The 20,701-nt window shown below is 36.2% G+C and overlaps 1 protein-coding gene across 6 annotated transcripts in view; it reads right to left on the bottom strand.

The window, feature by feature from the left end:
• CNTN6 (contactin 6) overlaps positions 1–20,701 on the bottom strand; it is a 292,494-nt gene that overhangs the window by 13,545 nt on the left and 258,248 nt on the right. For all 6 annotated transcript variants that reach the window (XM_047754541.1, XM_047754561.1, XM_047754553.1 and 3 more), the window contains 7 exons: positions 11,204–11,379; positions 10,724–10,841; positions 9,946–10,104; positions 9,683–9,832; positions 7,287–7,357; positions 868–1,102; positions 641–756 (listed from right to left, as the gene is read on the bottom strand). In XM_047754541.1, the coding sequence (XP_047610497.1) occupies positions 641–756; positions 868–1,102; positions 7,287–7,357; positions 9,683–9,832; positions 9,946–10,104; positions 10,724–10,841; positions 11,204–11,379 (1,025 nt within the window). The remainder of the gene's footprint in view (positions 1–640; positions 757–867; positions 1,103–7,286; positions 7,358–9,682; positions 9,833–9,945; positions 10,105–10,723; positions 10,842–11,203; positions 11,380–20,701) is intronic.

Below are 20,701 nucleotides of genomic sequence, written 5' to 3'. Positions count from 1 at the left end.
TATGAGCTTTGAGAAGGAAATTGGGTTCAGATAAGAGGTAAGGCATTCTAGGGTTGGATTGGCAGCCACTTATCTTGTGAGTAAAACTTTCTGTTTGGAAAAGAGGGTTCATATGAAAAGGAAATGAAAAAGAACAAGGCATAATCATGCTTTTGTTCTAATTCCAAAATAAACTTGATTACTCATTATGCCAATCATTAGATTTATGTCAAAGGAATAGTAATTGATTAATAAGTCTCATTCCCTAATGAAAAAGAAGCCCCTGAATGTGAAGTGATTTGCTTTATTCTATATAGACTATAAATGACAGGTTTAGGAGATTCTAGGCTTTTCTTTACCACTTAGCTGCCTTTTCCAAGATGACTTTTTTCATAGACCTGTTCATAGAACGGGTCTTCCAGTGAAATTCTGTGGTTTAAAATAATTGAAGATTAAATGTTTACATTTCTCCCAGAAACAAGTATGACTGCTGATTACTTTAAAAATGCTAATGTTTGTTAATTGGCTTTCTTAAGATCCCCTCTGTAGCTTTAGACATACACTATTATATACCAAGAATTAGGTTAGTAGTACAGGACTATTGAACAGAGGTATTGCTAGCTAGCATATTCATATGGAAAGTCATATTAATGTGGATTACCTCATAACCCAGAACTCTTCCAGTATTTCTATTCCAGGCAATAGCATTCCATGAAACCTCCATTTCTGAAGCAGAAAAACTTTGAACAGAAGTTCCCCTTGGGGCCAGCTGGGGTTCTACCATGCAGAGAAAGATGACCATCTTCAGCAGAGTAGTTCACAGTAAACAAGTGCAAAATATATGTACAGTCTTAAAGAGGACCATTCCATTTGCTGACCACAACTTACCATCTTCCCCAGAGTAGACAATGGACGCAGTACTCAGGGCTCCTTCTCCTTCATTGTTATACACCCCCACTTTGACTTCAAAGGGAGAGAGGGGAATGATGCTTTCATTTCTGTAAACAAACCTTGATGATTCTACAGATGGTACTCTTGCCTTGGTCCAGGTTGTTGAGCCAACTGGCCGTAGCATGATGATGTATCCAAATTCCTCTCCATTCTGGAGTTCTTCTGGAATTGACTTGGGCAGAAGTGATCAGTCACTGAGTATTTACAGACATATTTTACATAGCTACTATAATGTTTATGGATTGTTTAACATATCTTCTGTAGATATAAGCATGGATATTTACCCTCTTTAATGAAGTATTGAAAAATAGTACTTTTATTTGGAATGCCAATTAGAAAAATGATTCCAATTAAAGATAGATAAATACATGAACATTTTAAATGGAAATGTGAAGTGGGTTTTACATGTGTATTTATCCTTCCTTGATTATTCTTAAATTGTAGTAATAAAATGGTTTAAAAGATTGCAAGATTTTACAAGTCGAAGCATAATTTCGATATGATTTTTTTAATGCAGCACAAAATTCACTTATTAACTGTTTCAAGCCTAGCCATGTTTTCCTTTCACATTTTCAACAAATTATTGTAAGATATAGATAATATAATCAATGTGTAATAACATTTGCTCTAATGTCATGGACTACATATAGACTGTTACTCAAACACAAACATATAAAGGACCTCCCAATATTTTTTAAACCTACGTCTTCATTAATCATAGCATCAGCATGTACTTTTCTTAACATTCAGAAACAAAGAACCTAAAAGTTTGCTAAGTCTCAAATAACCAAATTCCCTGAGTCATTCAAAACTTAAATTTATTAAAATTACAAAGCAAAAATAGATACAACTTTTCCAGACCTCTAGAGGTAAATTAATTCTAAATAATCACATCAACAAATGAAAATGAATTTGTTCTTGAATTTAGACAAATAGTCCACCTGTTTATAAGAAAGTCATATTTAAAAATTATAGAATTTTTTTAGTCTTTCTAAAGGAAAAATTTTTCCCCAAATATTTTCATGGACTAATAAGGGCATACCTCATAGGACATAATGCTTGACTCTGATGGAAACAATTTTATTTCTGAGGTTTTTCTTACCCAAAGGTGTCCATTCATTATACTGCATTATCCTATGACTTGTACCACATCTGATTATCCAGCAACAGGTACCAGAACAAAGGATACCCTCTTGGTCAGTATCTATGGGGTGTTCTGGTACAGAATCTCTGTTTTCTGTAGTAACTGATAGGCCCAATCAATTCCTCTCCATTATGAAATTCAAATAAGAAACATAGGTGTGTTGAGATAATAATAGATAAACAGAGCAAGCAATCAGTAGAAAACATACAGTAGCAGGGACACTGAGGCAGTAAAAGCTGAAGAAGAGAGAATTAGCTGTAAGCCAAGTAGAAAATTGGAAGTAACAGGAATGGGAAGAACTAAGAGAAAAGCAGGAGAGACCGTTGGAACTGGGACTAGATTACCAGAGGTGCTAACAGCAGGGTAGAGCTACTATTCTCAAAAAATGATGAATGATACTGTGGTTCTTCTTTTGACCTGGCTGCTTGGTTACTGACACTTTTTCCTATCCTCATCATTTCCCATGTTGCTTTAAAATAAACCCCTATTAACCGAGATGACCTTAGCAGGTCTCTACTTCTTACCGTGTGGAACAGTCTAACAAATACAGATAGGGAAAAGAAAAAGAAAAATACAGGTCCTGAAATCTTAGGAAAGAAAATGCTTCCTCGTATTAACACCTGTCTTTTATAGGGAGATCGGAATTAAAACAGTTAACCTTGAGTGTTATGGAAAAGATGTATTAGAATTTATGGTATTTGATAGAGCATTTGACTTATTTTTGATGATCCTCTGATCTCAGATTTAATCAGGACGTTTAGTTCATCTGAGAAAGTGGACAACTTCTGTTTTTGTTAGTCAAATACAATTAATGTTTCACATGGTGTTCCCTCAAGAAAGATCTGAGTCCAACATGTTTGATTTAGAAGGGACAAAGACTCGTTTAGGCTCTTGTTTTCATTCTTCTCATAAAGTCAGAGAGCCAGATGAGGAGACATATATATAGCTACTTAAGATGGTCAGAAAGAGTTTTTTTCCATTAAGTAGAGAAAGTATTGAGTAGAGTACAGAAATTCATAAATTGCCCTGATAATGAAATCTATTAAAGTCGATAAAGACTAATAGTATAATTTTCCATCACAGTATCTGTAAGAACTAAATTTGTAGTATAAACCAAAAGTCAGCAAATGCTGGCCTTTGAACCAAATCTGGCCTGTAGCCTGGTTGCTGAAGTAAAAGTTTTTGGAAATACAGTCATACTTGTTCATTTATACATGATATATGGCTTTTGAATGACAAGAGCAGGGTCGAGAAGTTGTGCAAGAGACCATGAAGCCTGTAAGGCTGAATAGTTTTACTGGCTAACCCTCTAGGTAGAGAGTCTGTCAACTTCCAGTTTAGATGTTTATCTCTTATTCTACAGTATTTTATCCTATATGCCTAATTTTACAGTCAATGAGACATTTACCCCAAACACCTCAAACTTGGAAGTATTGGGGAGTATAGACTAAGTTAAGCTATAAATAAAGATACCATTAGAAAAGGAATTAGAAGTTACTACATCTCTAAAGTTCGATATTGTGTCTAGGTGAATGGAAACAAAAAAACCAACATAAATAAATACACACAAAATATACATTACTTTTGCACTAGAGAAAACAGGTTGATTATACCATGATGGATGTATTTATAAACACATAATGGTGGAGTCTGACTTAATTTAGAACAGTTGCTGGACCTGCATTAGAGTTGAAAGCTCAGCGGGTACCTCTTCATCCATGATGCGGTGACTTTGGACTGATACAGTCTCCCTACCTGTGTTCTTTTTCAAAATATAGTTCATACATACTATGATGGTGCCTTTCCAAATCTCCTTTCACGCTGTGTATTGACTGTCATGTCAGCTTCTGAGCATTCAGACTTTCTTTTAAATTCATTTTTGTTCCCCCACTACTTGGAACAATGTCACTACTCATGAGTTCTTATTGAACTGAAAGCGTTACTATATGCCTTCTGGTGGCTTGAACTAATGTATGCATCTCCTCCTAAGTATATATAACTGATTCCTTAAAGAAGTTTGGGCACCCAAAGAATTTGGTTCAGTAACTGCATGTATGTGATACCAAATGTGAATGATAAATGGGAATTAGCATCTGTTTATATAGTTTCTGTATCTGCATATCTGATATTCCAAGAAAAAATTGACAGAGGGAATGGTTTTAATTTAATTTAAAAATTTGTCAGAATTTTTTTTTTCCATAGAGGGCTAGATGCTTAAACATTTTAAACACTGGGGGAATATATGGTCTTTTGCAACAGCATGAAAGCAGCAATACATAACACAGATGAGAATGAATATGGTGATAGGTGAATTTGTTTATGAAAACAGTGAGCAGGCAGGATTTGGCCCATAGCTGATTATTTCCAGTACCAGGCTTTAGAGATAAAAAACATTATAAATCATGGAATGATATATTTTTTGGTTATTCATATCATGTCTATTTAAGAATAGTAAACATATGATTTCTCTTTCTCCTCCAATATAGACTGAGTAAAAACCTTTTATTTTCTGATCACGAAGGAGAAAGAATAAGATGTGAAGTCGGACGAATTATGAAATGTTTATATGATTTTTAAACAATATTGAAACCTAAATAACCTACTCACTTTCCCACAAAAACAATCCTCTTTTAGACTACTTGGGAGTCAGTGTTTTGTGGGAAATGCGTTTGGTAGACACAGAAGAACTCTAGCCCTCCCTGAACCATGGCTTTGCACAGGGACAATTGGAAGTCTAATTTAGGACAAAGTAAAAGAGTGTCAAGTAAGAGTTCTGTGGTCAGATGCTTCTCTGGCCATGTATCTCATATTTCTAAGCCTGTTAACTATTTTGAACGTGGCTTTACCCACCTGCTAGCTTTGTCATGAGAAGCGAAGATACGAAATGTCCAACATAGCACCTAAAACCCTGTAAGTGTCCCAAAGATGAGCTCCCTCTTCCAGGTCTCCAAGGGCTCCATCTCTCTCTATGAACATCTGTTTATCTAACAAGCACTTGTGCTAGGCCCATAACACGTGTGAAACTAGGCATCCAGAAGAAATGATGGTTTTAATAGCAGTTACACCTGGTTTATAGCTCTGTCATTTACAACCTTAAGAAAACATCTCTTTGTTTCAGTTTTCTCTCATATGAAAAGGGTCTAATAATATTACTCCATTTCTATCTGCAACGGAATTTTGTGGGGAATACAACAGACTCTCTCTCTCTCTCTCTCTCTCTCTCTCTATATATATATATATATATATATATATATATGTATATAAAGTCTTATACTACTGTAAAATCATTTATGAATGCAATGAATTAGTATTATTTTACAACAGGTTTCTCAACCTCAACCTTAGCACTGTTGGCATTTGGGAGCAGATACCTTGTCAAGAGAGGCTATCCTGTGCATTGTAGGATGGTTAGAATCATCCTGGCCTCTACCCAGAGCACCTCTTCCCTTATGTATAAACAACCAAACATGCCTTCAAACATTATAAAATATCTCCTGAGGGATGCAATCACCCCCACATCCCCATGAGAGCCACTCTAATGTATTAGACATCATGATTTTAAGTAAAGTATCCATGACCATCATGTTCTTAGGTGTGATATTAACTTGTCCAAGGAAGTGTATGTTTTAGCTGTATGAAAATTATCACCACAGTATCAAAATCATGTAAACAAAGCAATGAAATTGGGCAAGGCTCTTTTCAGTTACAGCTGAGGCTCAAAGCTGATGACAAAGCTATGGAGCATCATGCCTCCCGTGTCTCCAAAGGGAGATATCAAACCATTTCTCTGTAGGGCTACATGGCAAAATGTAGCCTATAACCCAAGAAAAATGTACAGAAAGGGAGTGTCGCCTTATTTAGGGAGAGAGTAGTAGGAATGTATTTCTTTTGAGATGGTTGTAGAGGCAGCTGTGCATCCCTAACCCTCCACCAAGGGGAAGTAAAGTGGTTACTTTTTACCTCTTGCCTAACCAACTAAAGAGGCTTCAGAAAGAAACACAAGGTATGTGCTCTCTGGAATGAAGGGGGTGGAGATTCTTTTAACTAATGAATTCTTGAAGGGGAAAGGGACCTGAATAGTGTATGGTGACAGAGTGAAGAGAGGGTAAGTGAGCATGTCCTGCCCTTCCATGGGCCATGGAGCAGAGGCATATGCTTCCTGAATGCAAATGTGGAATCTATGCAAGAGAGCCATCCTTAAGCAGCTTTGAAAGGAACTGTATCCACAAAGAGCATCTATAAGAGAGAGATAAACTCTACCAGAAGAGGCTGGACATGGATCACCAGACCCTAGGAACTGAAGAGAATTTCCAGCATCCAGTTGAGTCTTCACCAAGCAATGACAGCTAGAAGTCTGCAAAGGGGCACCTCCCTGGACAGTCCCCCCTCCCCTGACCACCAAAACACAAATCAAAAACTGTTCTTTGATATAACAGCACTTGGTCATTTACCATTCCTAAAATATACCGAAGTCAAACTACACATGGACCAGCAACCAGGACCTGTTCTGTCCCTTTTCTCTGCTCCCAATCCCAATTCACTACAACTCTGAAGGAACTAGTTTGGGAAAGGAGAAATTGAGTAGCAGAAGGGAGAAAAGGTGGAAATCTGACTGTGTATTTCTTTCACACTATAGAATTCCTCACCTGAGGCAGGCCTAAGCAACTGAAGACAAGAAACTTTAGATTGGTTAAAAGTTTAAAGTTTATGAAAATAAACCAGGTCAAAAAATTTTAAAAATACAAAAATGAACCTACATGATAATAATGACTACAAAAGCTATGCCATCTGCCTAAGCTTTCATCTAAATGCAGGAAAGAACAAACTGGAAGGATTTAAAGAGCAGTGATAGGGAAATAATTATTTTCTACCTGCTCTCTGCTGAGTGAAACTCATGATTAGTTCTAGAGGTAATAGATCAAATAATGTCTAGTTCTTCAACTAATAGCAAAAATGCTACTGAGCCACATTTGATAGACACTGGGAAGCTGTTTTTCTTATATTTGGAAGAGTATTGTTAAGTCACACTCTCTAACTTTAGTAGAAATAAAAAATATTTCCAATACCTTCTCTAAATAATGCGTCATGAGGACTCTCTCATACCATGTATTTTTATATACTCAATAGCAATCAAATATATCTTTTGGTTTTTCTTTATTCTTCTTGGCCAGATAAATCTTTTTCCTTCGAAATAACTCAGATAAAAAATTACCTCCCACGTAATGACGAGTTCAGACCGACTTCCTCCACCTCCATTGATGTTTGTTGGTGCCACGACAGGGACTGAAAGCAATGGAGAGAAACGCAGGATGGCAGTTATTAAAGTACCTCTTAATCAGGAAGACTTTTGTTTTTGGATTTCACCTTTCAAAATCTCACGCAGGCACATTTATGAGAGAGTCTTGCATTTTTAATGAACATAAATTATGTTTACACATATCCAGATTTCTAAGACAGAGGACACAGTTGTATTTGATACATGAGCACCCTGGCTCCAAAATTAATTAAAAATCGAGTAACATCATGTATTTGACATTATTATGCATCATCTACTAATTGGCAAAATGATGTTCCATTCAGATGGTAACAGCGACACTGCTGATTTAGTGCCTAATTATACAGTTGTGCTGTAAACAAGTTACTGAGGCAGTCTATTAATTAATTTTTCAATAAACAAACTAAAATAATTTTTTGTTAGTCATCAGGATATTTTAACATTTAAAAACAAATCCTTAAAGATTTATAAATTAAAAAATTCTTATTTTGTAATTCTGCCTTTGAATCTCAAATCTCTTAGTACAGAACAGTATTCCTCCAATTTTTCACAATCGAAGTATGAAGATGTTCTCTGATCAAGGATGTGACTGAGGTGATTTCTTGGATTTAACTCTAGGAACTTAAGGCTCAGTGGTAGAACATTACAGACACTGATCATTGTTACAAATTAGGAAACAATATGTCCTTCAACTATATCTTTGTGAGGACTAGTAGAATGAACAATAAATAGTTGAAAGTAAGTTGTAAAATCATTGACAATTGTGAACATGTGTAGGGTATTATAGTGTATAATCAGAATGAAGTTTTACTTTATACACGTGCAAGTGTTAAAAAGCATCCTTTTTTCTGAAATAATAGCAAAAGTATGCTAAATCTCTGATAATGGTTAAATCTGCAGAGTATACTTTTTAAAATTTTGAATTATATAAAATTATTCATATTTGATCTTTTTGAATTAAAGTATTTAATGTTTAATTGCTCATTTCAAAAATTTTCCCACCATGGATACAATTCAGATAAATATAGACTCTATATTTTATTTATTCCCATTTCATACATAATTAATTTTATAAATGATATAGTGATATAATAATCTCACTGTTCTTTTAAATACACCAGAATGTGACATAAAAACTTAACTGTAAAAACTTTAGAGTTAGTATCAACTCTGCCCAAAGCTACTGTAATGCAAATCCAGCTGCAAACAAGCAATCTGAAACGAAAGCTAATGTCCAGAGTCATGGACCACAGTTGTAGATTCTTATCCAGTTGGTCTATGGTAGGGCCTGGGAATTTTTACATTTATAAATTTCTGCATGCCAATCTTTATCTCATGTATGTTAAGTCCCTCTGTTATGGCTGGTGCTGGTACATACATCTGGATGTCTGTGTTCAAATCCTGACTTTATCTGAAACAGTCAACTAACATCCTGATGTTTCTTTTCCTCCTCTATCAAAGTAAAGACTCTTCTCTCAGCTCTCAACTTTTAGAAAGATTTAATTTTAAGATATCACTATGAAATAGGGTTATTTCCAGCCCCACTCTTAAAATAAACTTAGTAGCATTACCTTTCATATAAAAAAGGATTTATTGACATCTGACAGTATTCAGGTCATTGAAGTAGTTTGTGCTTGTTAAACTAAGTCAGCAACAGTAGTGATACTTCATAGGTGACTGATTAAGAATGTGAACTTTGCTGGCTATATGCATTGAGCAGATCAGATGTCACCTTGGATGTGAAAGTTTAAGAGTGGAACAAAGAGGATCAATTGAAAAGGGCTTAAAAAGCTGTGATTTCTGAGGCAGGTTCCACTTTATTCTGCTTTTCAGTCAACTAATTGATACTCAATTAGTGCTTCTGTTCAATGAGTTTAAAATTCACCTCATTTGCATGGGGAAAGATTTATACTATTACTCAATGAAGCTGCAGCTGGGTCAGAGTTGAGAAATAGATGAAAATGTGTGACTGATTGCACCAACAGTCTCAATTAATTCTTGGCTACAGCATTTAATGAAAAAAGCAGTAACAATTTGTATCTACAAATCTACAGATTCTCTATTGGATTTTGGCTAGAAAATAGATGAGATAAGAGGAACTTTATAAAAAAACTGTTATTTTTTGATGTATCTGCTTAATTATGGTCATTTCTTTTTGAATTCACTTTTCGGGAGAAAATACACCTTGCTCTGTGCACATAAAAATGAAAAAGTAAGAGCCACTGGTTTACTGCCCCTGATTTTGGACTGAAAATACAAGAATTCTCACTTATTTTCTTTAAGAACTATACCATAAAAGATCTTCTGTGTTTTTAGAAGATATGATTTCTTACCTGATGCTTTGGTCCTTAATAATTCTGATGGTTTACTTGGTTCTCCAATCCCAATGCTGTTCCCAGCCACAACACGAAATTCATATTCCACCCAAGGATTCAAACCAACCACTGTTGCATTGTATGTCAGACCATTGAGAATTTCTGGCACTGAAAAGAAGGGGATGCTTCAGGCACCTACATTGACACTAATTAAAAATGATCAATTATTCAAACAAATATACTGTTGTAGAAATTTATTCAAAAACAGTTGTGTCACTTACCTGTTGAAACAGCCTGCCAACCCACAGAAAATGGTGTCCGAGCCTGAATACTAAATATTTGAATGGGGCTATTATTATCTGAGCCTGGCCTCCAGCTTAGTTGAGAAGTAGTACTGGAAATGTGCTCCACTCTTACATCCTCTGGGGGACCTGGGGGACCTTGAAAAATATGTTTTATGATGACTGTGTTGTAAATTATTAAATTCATAGATTTGGGACAGGGATAGTCTATCTGTTATGCTTAGAAAATAATAATTGAACATAAATGTATTTTAGCACATTATTTGAGATAAAGCCCGATTAATTCAGCTTACATGGTGAGAGATTAATTTAGAAATGCTTCCTTTGAAGATTAGAAAATGCCCATCATGGGATGGTTGAATATCATCCGATAGGGAGCTAATCTCAAAAATTGAGAACCACTCTCATTCACTCCTCTCTCAAAAGCTAATTCAAATAAATGTAGCTGATATGGAGATCTGCAGGAACATGTGATGTTGACCTTGCTCTGACAGGAATGGTTTATTATGAATAGAAAGCATGTCCAAGTTTTAGAGATTGACACTGTTTGCTAAGGCTGACCATTCCTTACAAAGAGACGAAACCTACTCAAGTTAATATCCATATCTATACCCATAACCTGGAGTCTTGGAGTTTAGAAAATAAAAAATCTGTACTCTTCATCTCACTTCTTTACCAAAATGTGGTTACTCAGAGATCTACTATGCACATATTAACACTTCAGTTGTGCATTCACAGTTTCACCATGTATGCTTACCTCTCACAATGATATCAGCTACTGCAGATAAACTTTCTAGAGTTGTTTTTACTGTGCATAGATATTTTCCTGAATGATTTAACTGAATATTCCTTATCATCAAATCCCCAACAGATTCCTGCAGATAAAAAGGGAGAAAGGGATAAAAGCATCCTCACACCAAGCAGGCCTCATTTTTTTTTTCTTTATAGCTGGATAAATACTAAATATGAGACAGCTCTGAAATTAGGAGATATGCTAGTATCATGATAGTTTCTCATATTTGATCCCTTTTATTATCCTCTTTATTCTAATTGTATTTAGAAAACAAGCATTTCTATGAAAGACATAAAATAAAGGAAAACAAAAACAGATGCATCTTCATAAACAGACAGTGATTATCCATGCAAATAAGTATGGGGAAAATAATTATGAAAGATGTTGATTCATGTAAAAGACTTGATTCATTTTATTAAGCACTTAAATATTTCAGCAACTTACTCCTCCAATCCTCTCAAAATGAGCCACTCCTTTTTTTAAGTCTATGACATCTCCATTGAAAGACCATACAAATACAACTTCAATGGAGGGGTCATGGGACACCTGGCATGGTAGCACTATACTCTCGCCAACTGTAACATCCATTTTGGAAGGTGGAACCGTAATAACAGTCCTCTCTGTTGAGAAAAAATAGTATCATTATAAAAGCTTATCACAATGTTAAGATATGACTATAAAATACATACTTTGAATGCTTTTGCCGTTGTTTGAATTTGTGCAAATACAACATGAATTTCTCCAATATGAAGAATTATATTCCCACTTTTCAAATATTTCTGCATTAATCAGTATAGCCTAATACTTGTCAGAATATTCAAGACACTCTTGTTTTTATACTTATGATAGAAACAAATATAAATAGTTAACAGAGAGCTGCGGACCTCAAAACACAGATTTCCATACCTAGAGAATGCACCCACACCATTTTTATAACTTTTTTATTCTCAAATTCCTTCTACAACATTACCATCCACTCACTGGTTACAGCTCTACATATTCTGTGATAACTTCATATACTTTGAGACAAATTATGTCCTTAAAATCATAACTATAATAGTTTATCTTACATTGAGATTTATAATCATAATTTTATATTTGTAAGTGTGAATAAAACTTATTTATTCATTTCTGACATAGTTGTGATAATAATTTTCTACTTTAGATAAAGGTGCAATAGAAATAGGAAAGAGGTAACTTTTCTGATTTTTATCTAGATTTTGGAGTTGTAGAATTATGCATCTATCATTAAAAAAAACTTCCCTCGGAGTTCCCATCTTGGCTCAGTGGTTAACAAATCCGACTAGGAACCATGAGCTTGTGGGTTCAATCCCTGGCCTCGCTCAGTGGGTCAAGGATCCGGTGTTGCCGTGGGCTGTGGTGTAGGTTGCAGATGTGGCTCCGATTAGACCCCTAGCCTGGGAACCTCCATATGCCACGAGTGCAGCCCTAGAAAAGACAAAAACAAAAAACAAAAACAAAAACAAAACTTCCTTCTAGAAATATGTCATAATGTCAACACTTGCTCTGCAATTCCCATCGTTTCATTAACCATTTTCAAAGGATAATTCCAAACAGTGTTCCAGCTGGACTCATGAGTGCTATTTTTCCATTCTTAAAAGAGACTCATAATGATGTCATTTTGATTACATTTTTATGACAAATTACATAGTTTTGACTTTAGCGGTATAAGAATTGACCGAAATTGCAATTCATTAACCTCCAAAAAAAAAAAAAGGCATATATTTGGATTTAGATTTGCAATCTTTTGCCAAAATAAATTATGTTTTAAGGGATTAACATTTAAGAATTAGAGATTTGGGCAAATTATGGTGAAAAAAATCATACATGAGGAAGTTCCCATTGTGGCTCACTGGGTTAAGAACCCAACATAGTGTTCATGAGGATGTGGGTTCGATCCCTGGCCCTGCCCAGTGGGTTAAGGGTCCTGCATTGCCTCAAGCTGCAGTGTGGGTTGCAGATGTGGCTGGGATGCAGTGTTGCTGTGGCCGTTGTGTAGGCCTCAGCTGCAGCTCTGATTCTACCCCTAGCCTGGGAACTTCCGTAAGCCACAGAAGCAGTTGTAAAAGAAAGAAAAAAGAAAAAGAAGTTTCAAAATAGTGAAATCAGGACCCTGGAAAATCTCTCTAAAGAAAGATCACACTTAAAGTTTAACCTTCTAGGAGATGGACTAAAAGCTTTACCTTCCTTCTGGCATCTTTGTGCTGCTCAAGAAATCAAAGTGACACTGATAATGAATTTATATGTTCATATGAATGGATATGACACTGCATTGTATCAATAGAATGTTTAAGTATTACACAACATTTGAAAGCTGTGATGGTTTCTTTAATAAAGCTTTGGGAGTGAAAAGTAAGAATTCATAATCTTGGGATTTAAGGTACATGTTGATAAAAGAGTCATGGAGAAATAAAAGCACATGTATTTCTGAATATAATGGAGAAAATCTAACTCCATTTACATCAGATATGTTTTATATTTTCATATTTTAAAGATATTCTTTCCCTTATATTAGATGCATACACTTTTTTGCTCTATTTCTAGGAGAAAATTTGAAGTATAATTTTGTGAACTAAGTCCTTTTTTTTCGTTTTACTGCCTAGTTCTTTTTACTTCCCTGCAGCATAGGGAAGTTTCCAGGCTAAGAGTCAAATTGGAGCTGAAGCTAGGGATTCCCAGGCTAGGGGTCGAATTGGAGCTGCTGCTGTAGGCCTACACCACAGCCACAGCAATGCAGGATCCTAGCTGCATCTGTGACCTGTCTCAGCAGATCCAGCATTGCTGGGTCCTTAACCCACTGAGTGAGGCCACAGATTGAACCAGCATCCTTACAGAGACTATGTGGAGTTTTTAACCTGCTGAGCCACAATGGGAACTCTAGCTTAGTCCATTTTTTATTCCAAGCCTTCTTCACATGTCTCCTGCAAAGAAAAGGTAAATATTAACCAGGGTTTCAATAACATTTTTTGAGGACTAGAGAACATTTTCTTTCTTCTGGTTTCTTTGGAAAAAATATATCACTAATATCTTGTTTGTACTTATGGGAGGGTGAGTTGGCTAATTGAATGCGTTGGTAGAGTAAAACTGCTCTGATTTAAAATTTTAATCATGCAATAAAAATAATTTTCAGGAGTTCCCTTAGTGGCTCAGGGGAAGTGAATCTGACTAGTATCCATGAGGTCTTGAGTTCAATCCCTGACCTCACTCAGTGGGTTATGGATGCAGCATTGCTGTGAGCTGTAGTCTAGGTCACAGAAGAGGCTCAGATCTGGCATTGCTGTGGTTGTGGTGTAGGCTGGCAGCTACAGCTTGGATTTGATTCCTAGCCTGGGAACCTCCATATGCCACGGCTGCAGCCTAAAGAGACAAAAAAAATTTTTTTTCAAACATTAAAAATGACAGCCATTCCTTTCATTTATAACACCACAAATTAGCAAAATTAGACAAATAATTCCCTATAGACATATTTTGTTGGTAGTATAGTAAAAAAAAATCTCTAAAACTTTATTTAAAAAATGCATTGTTTATAACGTTTACATATTCTCACTAGTTAACTCATTATTAACTAATATTTATCAAATCTGTATCAAATTCCAGCTATCTAATAGATATTGGAAATACAGTAGAAGGAGAAGGAAAAAAAAATAGTGCCCAATAAAATTATATAGTGCTTGCCATCACAGAGATTATGTCTAAAAAGGGAGGCTGATGTTCATCAAATCATGCTCAGAAATATATAGGATAACTATACTAAGCACCATATAGTAGAAGTAAATGATTGTAATAAAATGGTGGATCCTGAGGGATCAGTTTATTGAGAAAGTTATAACAGAGTAAAAGGCAAATAGGAGTTAGCTAAGCAAATGTAATAGACAAGGAGAAGTAACTATATTTATTGTGCAGGCAAAAGCATTTACAAAGAGTCTGAGTGAAGAAATATGGCTGGTAGATGAAAGGCAGGCATTTTCTTGGAAAGTCTAGTATTAGAGAGTAACATGGAAATGAACTTGGGGCATATGAAGCTTGGTGATAGATATAGACAAAATATAAGCTTTAGATGCTTTTAGGGTCACCTACATAATTTGCAGGTTGGAGTATGAAATAAAAATGTGGTGTGTCTTGTTTGAAAAATAGGGGAAACACGTCTATTAAAGTTACTAAATATAAAGCACTTTGCTTTAAAAACTAATATATTACCTCTTCTATGTAACAGGGTGTTAGCAATACATGAGTAACAGCATAAATGTGCAAATTGCAGAAAAAAAAATTAGTTCAATTTTATATAATACATTAAATAGTACTTTATTAAAGTTTTATCATGATTGATCATAATTTTTTCTCACTTTTCTGTGAATTTATTAGGTTGTCAGAACTTATGTCTTTAACAACTTTGTTTTCAAGGAATATAATTCACATTAATTGCTCATGGCAGATGTAAAAAAAATGCTTTTTTTTGTCTTTTGTCTTTTTAGAGCCACACCTGTGGCATATGGAGGTTCCCAGGCTAGGGGTCGAATCAGAGATGTTGCTGCCAGCCTACACCAGAGCCACAGCAATGCCAGATCTGAGCAGAGCCACGTCTGCGACCTACACCACAGCTTGGGGCAACGCTGAATCCTTAACCCACTGAGTGAGGCCAGGGATCAAACCTGCAAACTCTTGGTTCCTAGTCGGATTTGTTTCTGCTGCGCCATGATGGGAACTCCCACAAATGCTTTTTGATAACTTTTTTTTCAAAGATCTTTCTGTTGATACAACTATTATGGAACTGTTGAGAGTATTTTATAGGTATGACATTGTAATAAATTTCTGATAAATTATTTTGAATTATATATTTTAGAACATAAATAGCTGATGGTTCTCAAGGAACATTTTTTTCTAAAAAGATTTAACTCTTTATAATATCTATTTTGTGTATTGAATTTTAGATATAAATTTGAACAATGGAAGTGTTACATTCTTCAGGCATATCCTGTACAAGAAACTAAAAGTGGCTTAATGGTTTGTGTGTAATCTAAAATGCCTGTTTACTCATTATATTGCTGTTTCTTCAGTATATTAATGAGTATAAGGATATACTAATTAATAATTAGTCCACCTGGAGCATTGTATAAAAATAATATTTTCCCATTGGGTAGAATAATCTTTAAATTTAATTAATTTATATTTCCAAGCCTCTGGATATTAGTTTTGCAAGGTTGCACACATTTTCTAAATCATGCATGCTAAACTCTCAAAAATTCAAATAACTGAGTGATATGCCTTATTGCAATGTCCATATGTAGGCTTTTATTTCCTAATACTTTAGTGACAAAGTTTACTAGCTGGGCACTGCCATTTCCTGTCATAGTGCTCAGGCTGAAGAGTTAATATTTCTACAAATGTCGCCTGGAGAGCCATTGGGGATAAATGGCAATCTCACCTCTAACAGTGGATCCTGACACTGACTGTTTCCTGAGTCCTTTGTTCCCTTGCTGTCATCCCCTAAAGTTTCTGAGCTGCCACCATCGTCACCTCCACCAGTCTGGTCCCAGGTCCTGATGTGTCCCTCTCCTCTGGGCCTTGGTGCCCCCAGCTTCTGTGAGGCATGTGAGTGTACACCATACTTCTTATGCATGAACACTGTCTGCTTGGTGCACAGACCTGAGTTGGTTTGTACATGAGCTGCTGCTGCTGAATCATAAACACTTATATGTGCCGCCATCCAGCATATATCCTGTGCTCAAGTGCATGCTCCATTGTCCCATTAGATTTCACTTACAGAGCACAAGTCCAGAGACAAAATGATCAAGAATTTCAAGACAGTTACAGTGGAGCATTAGACCAAACATGGAGCCTTTATTAGTGCAGGATCCTGTGTAACTGGTTCACACACTGATGAAACCTGCCCCGGATGCCATGTTTGCAAAATGGCAAAAAATAAAAAATAAAAAGCCTTGAAGGTATGAAACAGAGGGTATAAAGACATATCAGGAGTTCCTGTTGTGGCTCAGTGGTTAATGAATCTGACTAGCAACGACGAGGTTGTGGGTTCGATCCCTGGCCTTGCTCGGTGGTTTAGGATCTGGCATTGCCGTGAGCTGTGGTGTAGGTCACAGACGCGGCTTAGATCCTGAGTTGCTGTGGCTCTGGAGTAGACCAGCAACTACAGCTCTGATTAGACCCCTAGCTTGGGAATCTCCATTTGCCTTGGGTGTAGCCCTAGAAAAGGCAAAAAAAAAAAAAAAGACATACCAGTATCTGTAGCGTGAAAAAATGGATTGTATTTAAAAGAAGACAATTCTATGTGGGCAGAGTTATTATCCAGAAGCAGGGAAGGCATGATTATCTAAGCATAGTTTCTCCTGTGAATACTCTCCTATGAGGGTGAGGGTGAGGGGGTACATGGACAAGAATGCTCATAACTACTGCATCCTCTCCCCACAACACATGTAGACCTATCCTAATCCTGTGTAGGTGGCTCTCTAACAGCCACAAGGCTGCCAATTGCTATCCTAAAGAGTTGGCTTCAGCAACCACATATAGCTCCAGCTCAGAACTAGAAGTGCGAATACCCCACAGAGTCAAAATTACACTTGCAGAGACTGGAAGAGTGGTTCTTGAGCAACAGAAATATACATAATTGTTGATGCTATTTTAGGGAAAGAATGTGGACTATGCTTGAGTTCCATAATAAGTTCAGACTCCTCCTTTGAATAAACTTTACTTTCTTGAGAAACTCTTAACATCAGAGGGATTTTTTTTTCAAGCCATTCATATCACTCTCAAGAAAGGAGGGGATTGTATGTGTGTACATCTAGCCTACTCCTTTCCTGGGATTGCATACTTACCAGTGGAGTAGGTGCAGGAACATGAGGCTCATTATTAACCCTGAAACACTGCTTGTTATACATGAATGAAGTGAAATCATTAGTGCCTAAATTAAAACAACTGTAAAAAGGAGGTTCCATTGGTTTAATTTTGCTTTTATTTCTGTTGCTTTGGGAGACTGACCTAAGAAACATTTGTACTGTTGATGTCAGAGAATGTCATGCCTATGTACTCTTCTAGGAGTTTGATGGTGTCTTGTCTTATGTTTAAGTCCATAAGCCATTTTGAATTTATTTTTGTGCATGGCGTGAGGCTGTGTTTCATTGATTTACATGCAGCTGTCTAGTTTTCCCAACACCACTTGCTGAAGAGACTGTCTTTTTCCCATTTTATGTTCTTGCCTCTTTTGTCAAAGATTAATTCACTGTAGATGTCTAGGTTTATTTCTGGGTTCTCTGTTCTGTTCCATTGATCCCTCTGGTCAGATCCCTCTGACCAGTACCACACTGTCTTGATTACTGTAGTATTTGTAATATTGCCTGATGTCTGGGAGAGTTACAACTCCTACTTGGTTTTTGTTCCTCAGGATTGCTTTGGCAATTCTGGGTCTTTTGTGATTGCATATAAATTTTTGGATTGTTGTAGTTATGTGAAAAATGCCATGGGTAATTTGATAGGGATTGCATTGAATCTGTAGATTGCTTTGGATAGTGTGGCCATTTTTGTGATATTAATTCTCCCAACCCAGGAGCATGGAATATATTTCCTTTTCTTTGAATCCTATTTAGGCAACAGAAATAAAAGGAAAAATATACCAGTGCAACCAGATTAAACTGGCAAGCTTTTACACAGCAAAGGAAACCATTTAAAAAAAAAAAGACAACCTATGGAATGAGAGAAAATAGTTTCAAATGCAACTGACAAGGGCTTAATCTCTAAAATGTACAAAGACCTTATACAACTCAACAGCAAAAAAAAAAAAAAACAATCACACAATTGAAAAATGAGCAAAAAACCTGAATAGACATTTCTTCGAAGAAGATACACAGATGGCCAACAAGCACATGAAAAAATGCTCAACATCACTGATTATTAAAAAAATGCAAATTAAAACTGCTATGAGGTATCACCTCACCTCTGTCAGAATGGCCATCATTAACAAGTCAACAAATAACATATGCTGGAGGGGGTGGAAAAAAGGGAACCCTCCTACACTGTTGGTGGGATTGTAAATTGGTACAACCACTATGGAGAACAGTATGGAGGTACCTCAGAAAACTATACATAGAACTACCCTATGAGCCAGCAATCCCACTCTTGGGCATATATCCAGACAAAACTTTCCTTTAAAAAGACATATGCACCCACATGTTCATTGCACCACTATTCACAATAGCCATGATGTGGAAACAACCTAAACGTCCTTTGACAGATGAATGGATTAAGAAGATGCTGTATACAAAAAAGCCAATCAATCAATGGAAAAATGGGCAAAAGACCTGAATAGACATTTCTCCAAAGAAGATATACAGATGGCCAACAAACACATGAAAAAATGCTCAACATCGCTAATTATAAGAGAAATGCAAATCAAAACTACCATGAGACATCACCTCACACCAGTCAGAATGGCCATCATTAATAAATCCACAAATAACAAGTGCTGGAGGAGGGTGTGGAGAAAAGGGAACCCTCCTGCACTGTTGGTGGGAATGTAAACTGGTACAGCCACTATGGAGAACAGTTTGGAGATACCTTAGAAATCTATACATAGAACTTCCATATGACCCCACAATCCCACTCTTGGGCATCTATCCGGACAAAACTCTACTTAAAAGAGACACGTGCACCCGCATGTTCATTGCAGCACTATTCACAATAGCCAAGACCTGGAAACAACCCAAATGTCCATCGACAGATGATTGGATTTGGAAGAGGTGGTATATATACACAATGGAATACTACTCAGCCATAAAAAGAATGACATAATGCCATTTGCAGCCACATGGATGGAACTAGAGACTCTCATACTGAGTGAAATGAGCCAGAAAGACAAATACCATATGATATCACTTATAACTGGAATCTAATATCCAGCACAAATGAACATCTCCTCAGAAAAGAAAATCATGGACTTGGAGAAGAGACTTGTGGCTGCCTGATGGGAGGGGGAGGGAGTGGGAGGGATCGGGAGCTTGGGCTTATCAGACACAACTTAGAATAGATTTACAAGGAGATCCTGCTGAATAGCATTGAGAACTTTGTCTAGATACTCACGTTGCAACAGAAGAAAGGGTGGGGGAAAAATATAATTGTAATGTATACATGTAAGGATAACCTGACCCCCTTGCTGTACAGTGGGAAAAGAAAAAAAAAAAAAAGAAGATGCTGTATATATACAAAATAGAATACTACTCTGCCATAAAAAAGAACAAAATAATGCTATTTGCAGCAATGTGGATAGAACTAGAGATATCATACTAAGAGAAGTCTGAAAGAGAAAAACAAATATGATATCACTTATATCTCTAACGTAATATTTGGCGCAAGTGAACCTTTCCACAAGAAAGAAACTCAGGGACTTAGAGAACAGATCTGTGGTTGCCAAGGGGGAGGGAGTAGGATGGACTGGGAGTCTGGGGTTAATGCAAACTATTGCATTTGGAGTGGATAAGCAGTGAGATCCAGCTGTATAGCACAGGGAACTATATCCATCACTTATGATGGAACATGATGGAGGATGATGTGAGAAAAAAATGTATGTATATATGTATGACTGGGTCACTTTGCTGTACAGTAGGAATTGACAGAACACTATCTAAAACAAAGTAGAGGGATTCATTTTCATTTCATATAATTATATTTTTCTTGCCTATTCCTTAAGCATTTTTAGAAATTCTTCTCTGATAGTTTAAAAATTTAGCATGAACTTCCTCAAGAATGTGTTCACAATGTGAATTTCTCTGCTTTCACCAGAAATACTGATTTAGCAGGTCAGTAGGGAGAACCTAGAATATGAATTTTTAACAGGTTACTTCTTTAGTTGAATCTAATGTAGTCAGTCCATGCCCATACTTGGAGAAAATATTTCCTTAGGCTTTGAAATTTGAA

This window comes from Phacochoerus africanus, chromosome 1, assembly GCF_016906955.1.
Source record: "Phacochoerus africanus isolate WHEZ1 chromosome 1, ROS_Pafr_v1, whole genome shotgun sequence".
Lineage (NCBI taxonomy): Eukaryota > Metazoa > Chordata > Mammalia > Artiodactyla > Suidae > Phacochoerus > Phacochoerus africanus.
The sequence above is the reverse complement of the archived record's forward strand: the minus strand, read 5'-3'. Positions and strand labels throughout refer to the sequence as shown.